Below are 8,295 nucleotides of genomic sequence, written 5' to 3' on the forward strand. Positions count from 1 at the left end.
TACTGTCTTGATATTCTCTTAAAATTATGAACAATGTGTACACTATAACTACTTAAGTTATTTTAAAATACAACAATATATTTTTATTAATTTTATTGAGAAACAAATAGCAATGGGACAGTTTCAAAACAGGTTAGTAGGACAGTTACAATCATTAATGCACTGCATATTGTTGTCTTCATGGTAGTTATTCATAGTACAAGATGCAGACAAGATATCCTGTCCAAACACTATTAGTACAAATCTTCTCATTGAATTAAGAAAAAGTAGCTATGTATCTATCTTAATTACTTTGCATATACAGATAAAAAATGGTCCTTCATTTATACCTCCCTTTTAGAATATGGGGCCACAGAAGAAAGTGATCGATGATATATAATGCACCTAAGAAGAGTCACCTAGAGAGAAAATATTCTCTCAGGCTTTCACAGAGAGCAAATTAGTCAAACGATGGCCATGACTCATCCAGATGGCTGATTATGACAAAGGATCTATAAACTGCAGTACAGGGTAAATCCTGAGGGGATCTGACTAACATTGGTAGATACAAAAGGTACATTTCTTGCTATATAGGTCTTGCTTTACTTCATCTTAACCATCCAGCATAAAAGTATAAAATGAGATATAAAAAGTAAAGCCATATTAATCTGCTCTGCTGTAAAAGGCTTAAGTCAACAGCTTCTGACATTGCCAGTCCTACAGATAACCCACTAAGTATTATGGACTACTGGACTATATTGGATTATTTTGCTGAATTTACGCACTTACAATATTTAAATGGCAATGGAATACCCATCCTTGACAAAAATACAATATAAACCCATATAAAATATACTATAAATTAGACCATGGAAGTTTTACGTAAGTGCCAAAAAGAAATACAAGTATCTATGCTATATTCTTTGGCTTGTACTATGAAATCTGCAACATTAATAAAACTCACTGTTACTTATATTTCAGTTGAGATGAATTAATTTCCTAAAAATCATCTTGGATAGGTAAGTAATCTAGCTTGGTAAAGACTGGCTAAAGTTGATATATAGTGGATTGTTTTGTCGTGCTAAATAGATGACTCATAAAAAAAATATATATTCTAACAGAAAAAAAACTTCCATAAAAATACAAATTTTTAATAAGAAACTTTTAGACACATGAAGTGATAAGGTTGGGGCCAGTAACCAGACATATCGCTTGATTCTATTTCTATATATGTTAATTTTGTTTCCTCCAAATGTTGGGGGATTTACTGACCAAGAGATGTTTAAAAGTGCTGACTGGTGTATGTAATTGAATGCCATGCAGTATATTTTTGCTTAAATATTTTAGTATTTCTGATGTATGTGTCTCAGCATAGCAAAATATTTCTTTGCCAACTGTGAAGTTCTCTTCTTTTTAAATTCTATGTGTTATAAATATCACCTATACAAGAATTGAGATCTTAGTCAAATTCCCTACAAAAGAAACAATGGATCTCCTACCTACTTGGGATTTTTACTTATTATTCTTGCCACACTTCAAAAAGAGACCAAGGAATGACAAAGACTGATTTCTTTCTTCAACTCCACCTATCAGAGATCTATATGACACCATAAACCATATATATATATATTGGCCCACTCAGCTTTAAAAATGTCTTCTTTGAGTAGCATTGTAAAAGTACTAGAAATAAGCTCAGGCTCTCTATCTTTGTCAGGACTCCTACTGAGATTATTAATGTAAAAGCTGACCAAAACTAAATGTTGAAGGATAACCCGAATTCAACTGGATCCATTAGAATGGTTTATAGTGCAGGGTAATTTATCATATATATATATGATAAATTTTAAATAGTAGTATGTAAATTTGACAAAGGCCCAAAGCTTAGTAGGAAGATCCCCAAGGAAAATAATGTTTTCAGGTAATGGTAATACTAATCCAGAATACAGGGGTTGAGCCTTCATTTGTCATAACACATTAAGAGATAAACTATATCTGTCTTCAATTTTTCTAAGTATTGCTACTGCCCCTCAAAAACAAAAATCCTCAATATCCAAGAGGTCTTGTAACTTTCCCAAAGTCACACACCTAATAAAATAATCATAACTTGAAACTATACCTTCCTGTCCTAAAACAAGTGCAAGTTCTGTGTAGGTTCTTTTGTAATTTTTTCAATTTTCTTTTCATTATGAGGTTTAAATTATTCTACTTAACACAAAGTTCCAATTTACACTGTCTCCATTTTTGAAGCAATAAAAAACATTCAGTTCAACCTGTTAGTTCATATCTGAACAATTAACAGCAGAATGCATTAGTATAACACAAAAATAAAATTAACTGATGATTTTTCTCAATTCTCTACTGCCACGCAGCAGCAAATTAACCAAGAGAGCCAAAGAGGAATACTGTACAACACACACTGCTCACTCATCCCTGTGAGCCTTTGGTTTCTCTGCTTGGAAGAGTTTGCTAAGTGATTTGTCCTGGTCTCTGGTGAACGTTATCCTTACTCCCCCAGTTGAACACTCAATCTTTCTTCACATTTCCTTGCATCAAGACCTTTTCATCAACGTAGTATGATGAAATCCTAAATGCAGTGAGAATATATATAAACAATATATATATATATATAACTCTTTTAATAGTGCAGATATTTTTATTTGGAGCATTACATTTCTACTAATGCCCTAGTTTCCAATGCTCTGCTCAAGCCTACTTTCCCATAAGATCATTCTCTATTTTGTAGACAGAATTTTAAGTCAAAAATTCCAATATGTTAAGTTGCAGAGATAAAATATACCTTTAGGACCTGGGGAGATAGCTCAGTAGAATAAGCACTTGCCTGGCAAGTGCAGGGTCCTGAGTTCAATCCCCAATACCGAAAATAAATAAACAAACAAAAACTTTATCTTACGTTTATAACTTAGAATATATTGCCACTATATTATTACTATTATCATTAAATCCAACTATCACTTTAACTTGAGATTACTTCCCATTCCTTCCATAATGCTTATTAAACTGTAATATAGAAGGCTCTGTGGGATGTAAATGTACATTTAATAATTTTACTTAGAAACTGTACATTGATAAAACAAACACAAAGGCAAATACCCACTACATTATGCATCTTTGTACAAAGTTATGTACTAGGTAAAAGAAATATTAAAATTTTTAAAATGCAGCTCTTCTCAAGGAAAAATTATATATATATATATATATATATATATATAAACTGTAATAGTACATAGGTAAATAATCAAAGTGACAAATTCTGGAGAATATATATATATACATACTATCTGTGGCTTGGTGTATTTTTTTTTTTTTGCCAAAAATGAAAATGAGAACGTTTTATTTACCTAAAAAAAAAGGCTATACAGACAATTGACAGCAATATATAACACATTTCCAAGACACAACAAAGAAAAAGCCTCATCTACGGATTATTTACAGGTTTAAGGCTCATATTTAAGAAGAAATCTCGTCCTCAGGTCTCTGTAGATGCACAACAGAGTCTCTGGCACCACGCTTGGAGGAGCAGTGGCTGGTTCTCCCCCAAACTTGACATATATCAAATTAGTAAATTCCCAGAAGATACTTCAATGTGCAGACATGTTAGGACCTCAATTTTGAGTATTTCTGAAAATAATAACCAACCGAGGCACAGTGGTGTAATTCTAGCACTCAGGAAGCTGAGACAGGAGGACTGCTGCAAGCTCAAGGCCAGCTTGAACAACACAGTTGGACTCTGCCTCAGAAAGAAACGAACCCAACCAAACTGGCTGGCAGTGGGATGTGATGGTGGTCTCCGAGGAATGACCACAACCAGAACAGTTCTGCTCCATCCCGGGGCAGAATAACTTGCCATGACGACTGTTGTCCCTGAAGCGCGTCACTTCCTACACTCTCTCCCCCGACACTGGGGTCAAGGTCGGGGCCGCACCTGTGCTAAGCAGCGCTCTAGCCAGCAGCACCGCAGACTGCTATATTATCTTGTACAGAGGAGAGCCTTCCTGTAGCTCTGCAGCAACCTACAGTATAAGGCATATGACAAAGATGGAGAGAAAGTCCAGATTCATCACGGAGGAGCAGAACTGTCACCGCTCCCCCCAGGCCACTTCCGCCATTCACTCCTGCTTAAAAGCGAAGGCTGACAGTTTCTGATTAGCAGAAAGATCTACAGGTTTTTGCTTTTTGGGCAAATTCAGATTCTCCTTCGCTGCCTCCTCCTGGTTTTCCTCGTCGTGAGACTCATCACCCACACGTTTCCGCTTCTTTGCTTCAACTCCATCCCCAGTGGTTTCTCCCGGCCTTGATAGTCCATGCCTTCCTTTCTTCAGCTGACAAAACTCTAAATCGAATCATTCCTTCTTTTATTATATCTGCTTCATCTGAAAAGTCAGGCTTGTCAGACAAAATATTACTTCTGTTTTCTTCCAGCCACATATGGAACCCAGTCTTTGGCCTCTGCGCTTCAGCGTTCGGTGAGCACACAGCTGGTGCTGCAGGTGACACATCTTTAGGGTTTTCTTCTTTCACTCCCTCGGTTTTATCAGCCTGAGAAGTTCTCTTCTGGAAATAGGATGCTGCAGAGGCCTGCTTAGACTTTGGCTTTGGAATCAGAGGCTTGAGAACGGGGGACTTCTCGCTACCAGCCACTCGATTGGGCGCGAAGGGTTTCCTGGAGGATTTGCTCATACTGTCTAAGATATTCGTTGAACGTGGCAGGTTCACAGACACGGCTGGCTCTTTGGAACTGGCTAATACCTTGAAGGGGTTTACTCGTCCTTGGTTGCTAGGAGTAACCGCACCTGACTTAACGGCTGGTACCTCAGAGGAATTTGTACTTTTGGAAAACAAGTTCTGTCTGTGCTGATGGAGTTCAGGGTTTTCCTCTGTGTCCTCAGCTCCTGTGTCCTCAGTGTCTTCTTCCACATGATTTCTTAGTCATGGTTGGCTCCACTCTGTAGCAGTATTACTGTAACCAGCATTCAGTTTTTGTCTGAAATCCTCCTCTTCTTCCTCCTCCTCCGCCTCAGGGGCTGCCAATTCAGCTGCCTTCTCTACAGCGAGTTCACTAAGTTTTGGGGCCAATATTAATTTCCGAGAGCGAGAAGCATATTTAATGGCTAAATTTACAGCATTTTGAGTCATTAGATCTGCAAGTTCCACACAACGGAATTCTCGCTCCAGTTTACAAAAAAGTGCAAGCATTTTCATTAAAAGTTCTTGTTGCTCCTTTACTGCTTGATTTTTAGTGCTCTCGTCATATTCATAATCATTTTTGGCTAAGTAATCCAGGTGGTTGTGAAATATAACTGAACGCCAAAACTGCTCCTCCATCTGCCCCTTCTCTGTCGCAATCTGACAGTAAGGAAGCTTAAAGGACAATATAGCCACCGCGGGGCATGGAAGGGTCAGGGGAAACCGAGAGCCTTTACAAGGAATGCACCTGAGCTGCTGGGGCTTTTCATGGATCCCCACCACCCAGTAGTGGTCGGATCTCCCCTTGCAGTGCTCTCTGGTGTCACACACAGGGGTCCACACGTTGTCTAGTCCTCTGTTAAGCATCCAAACACAGCCTTCAGAATCCACGTAGCAGGGGGTACCTTCAGCTGAGAAGCCAATCCAGGTCAGGTGGGCTCTCCTTGTGAGAGGAAGAGGGTCACCGCGCAGAACCTGCCTTTTCTTCTTCCCCAGCTCGAAGAGCTGAACTCCAAGACACTGATCTCCATCAAATCCTGTACCTCTGTGATAAACAATGAAAAGCTGCTCTCCGTGTCCTGCCAGGGATACCACGGGCCCGGGAAGGCTGAAGACCTCTTTCTGAACACCCCCAATGGTGAAGAGCCGCAGGAGCGAGGCGCTGGTGGCGGCGGCCACCCAGCCCTGGCCGAGGCAGATGGCTTCCACGTCCTCGTGCTGGGGCATGTCCACCATCCACTCCTTGCTGGAGTCCCAAGAACTGAAGTGCAAGCAGTGAAGCTTGCTTGCCAGGTCATCGGTGCTTTCACATGCCAACAAGATAGCTTTGTGGGAAAGATCTGCTACTGTGTAATTCAAGGTGTTTGACAGGTGTGTCACGTGGTGCACAGAGGTGTCATGGAACTCCACATCAATGGCATTGTCCTGCTCATCATTATAGCAGCGGATAATTCCAACAGAGTTCCAAACCAGGAACCTGTGAGTGAGGTGTGCAGGTGTGGACCCCGACTGGAACGGCCTCTGCCGGGGGGTCGGCCTGGGCCCGTCCCACAGTGGCCTCTGCGACGTCGCTGGTGGCAGACCGTGCGAGCTGCCCGCGAGGTCCTCCACCTCCTCGCGAAGAGCAGATTTCAGCACTGTACCATCTGGAACACAAAAAACTACTGAATTTTCATCATCTTCTAGGATGTGACTTCGCTGTCTAGAGCGACCTGGCACCACCATGAGGCCATCTTCCTCCTCATCATTTATGGTCTCTTTCGGAACAGAGACCTCAACGGCATCATCATCTAGAAAACCAGCAGCATCACTCGTATCATCTCCATCGAAAAGATCATTGTACTCCTTTTCCACTCTGCTAGAAGCCTTGCCGCCCGACGCCTTCCCGCTGGGCTCACACACGCTCTCCAAGAGCCCCAGGTTCCCCTCTGCATCCGTGTAAGATATGCGGCCACAGGTAGGGTGCCAGGCCAGGCCACAGATGGCATAGCCTTTCTCATGCTTCACCCTTTCTACGCAGCCTCTGGTTTCCACATTCCAAACGATAATTAGGCCGTTGATACTACCCGCAGCTAAATAGCGCCCACAGGGCGACCAAGTTACTATGTTGAGGCTCTGACTGATGGAACTGTCAGAAAGATCAAGCTGATTAGTCCAGGTTTCTCTTCTATACAGCTTCACAGATTTCTCCACAGGAACTGCCAGTAACTTCCCGCTTCCCGGCTGCCAAGCAAGCCTGCAGATGGCCTTTGCGTTCATCACATCGTTGCATTTTTGTAACAGTGGCCAACTAACTGCACAGGTCTGATCTGAGATTTGCCACACTCTGACTGACCCATCACAGCTGGCCGATGCCACAAAGACATCTTTGGGATCAAAAGAAAGGCTTAGGACAGGGGCATCGTGTCCTCGAAATGTCTTCTGCTGACTGCTGTCCATCACATCCACAACTTTGATGAGGAAATCACCCGATCCTGCGGCGATCTTGGTTCCATCTGCGTTAAAGACCACGTGGTTGGGGCTGGAGAGATGGCTCAGTGGTCTAAAGCACCTACTTAGAACAAGCTTGGCAAGGCATCAGGGACCGCGGTTCAATCCCCCAGCACCACATGCCAGCCAGCCCCGCCCCCTGGTGGGCTGAGCTGGCCACACACACACACACACACACACACCTCTCTCTCTCTCTCTCTCTCTCTCTCTCAAATAAAAAAAAAAAAAAAAATTTAAAAGACCACGTGGTTGGCATTGGTGGTGAAGCGCGTGAGGATCCCATCTGGAGCCCCCTCAGGAAACGTGTGCACCTGGACAGTATTGTTAGAGACCGCAGTGACCAGTCTCCCGTTCTTCAAAGCACACAAGTACGCCTTCTCGCCAACGTTGATGGACTTGGGGTCATCATCATCCAGGTCTTCCCAAATTCGCACATCACCATCGCTTCCACAAGTCACGATACAGCTCCCAGAGTCATCAAAACAGATGTCCGTGTGTCCTTCGGTGTGTCCGTACCTCATGGGCTTCTGGGTGGCGGGCATTTTTCTTCCCTACCGGGTGTCCGACAAGGATCTTCCGAAAAACGCTGCTTCCCATGCTCCCTGTATTTGTGTTTTATAAATTGTTTTTTGTATATTTGCATCTTTGTATTGCCTTACTCTTTTAAGTTTGCTAAGTAAAACCATAAGCCCCATTCTAGTCAAGAAATATGTGCCTACCAGTAATGCGTGCCAAACAGTGTGCTTCTATTTGACAACAGATGCTACAAAAAATATATGAGATAATCTTTCCCTTCCACAGGCTTGCACTCTAGAATAAGTAACAAAATTAGGCTTGACTGTACAGGAAAAGGGTTACTTTATTATTGTCCACTTACGCAATGTTTAATTCTTTCTCTGGAGGTGGAACTAACAAAGAACTATTAGCAAAGTTTGGCTTTAGGTCACATGTTATTATCAATGACCACATCAAAGAGAAATAGTATACAAATGTCATTTGAGTGAGGCTTTTCCTAAATTAGATTCCCAAATCAAGAGACTTTTTCAAGTTGGAACAAATATATTAAATCAACTGTTCAAAATAGCACAAAACAAATAATATCTACAAATGAATCATGAGTCA

The 8,295-nt window shown here is 41.7% G+C and overlaps 1 protein-coding gene across 1 annotated transcript; it reads right to left on the minus strand.

The window, feature by feature from the left end:
• Positions 1 to 3,373: 3,373 nt before the first annotated feature.
• Positions 3,374 to 7,742, minus strand: LOC101563772 (WD repeat and HMG-box DNA-binding protein 1-like). The gene is given in 3 exon segments (XM_012512589.2): positions 3,374 to 4,287; positions 4,289 to 7,202; positions 7,427 to 7,742. Coding segments are annotated over 3 exon segments (3,384 nt in total). The 5' UTR covers positions 7,716 to 7,742; the 3' UTR covers positions 3,374 to 4,106.
• Positions 7,743 to 8,295: the final 553 nt, after the last annotated feature.

This window comes from Octodon degus, unplaced genomic scaffold (genome assembly GCF_000260255.1).
Source record: "Octodon degus isolate 3935 unplaced genomic scaffold, OctDeg1.0 scaffold00235, whole genome shotgun sequence".
Classification (NCBI taxonomy): domain Eukaryota; kingdom Metazoa; phylum Chordata; class Mammalia; order Rodentia; family Octodontidae; genus Octodon; species Octodon degus.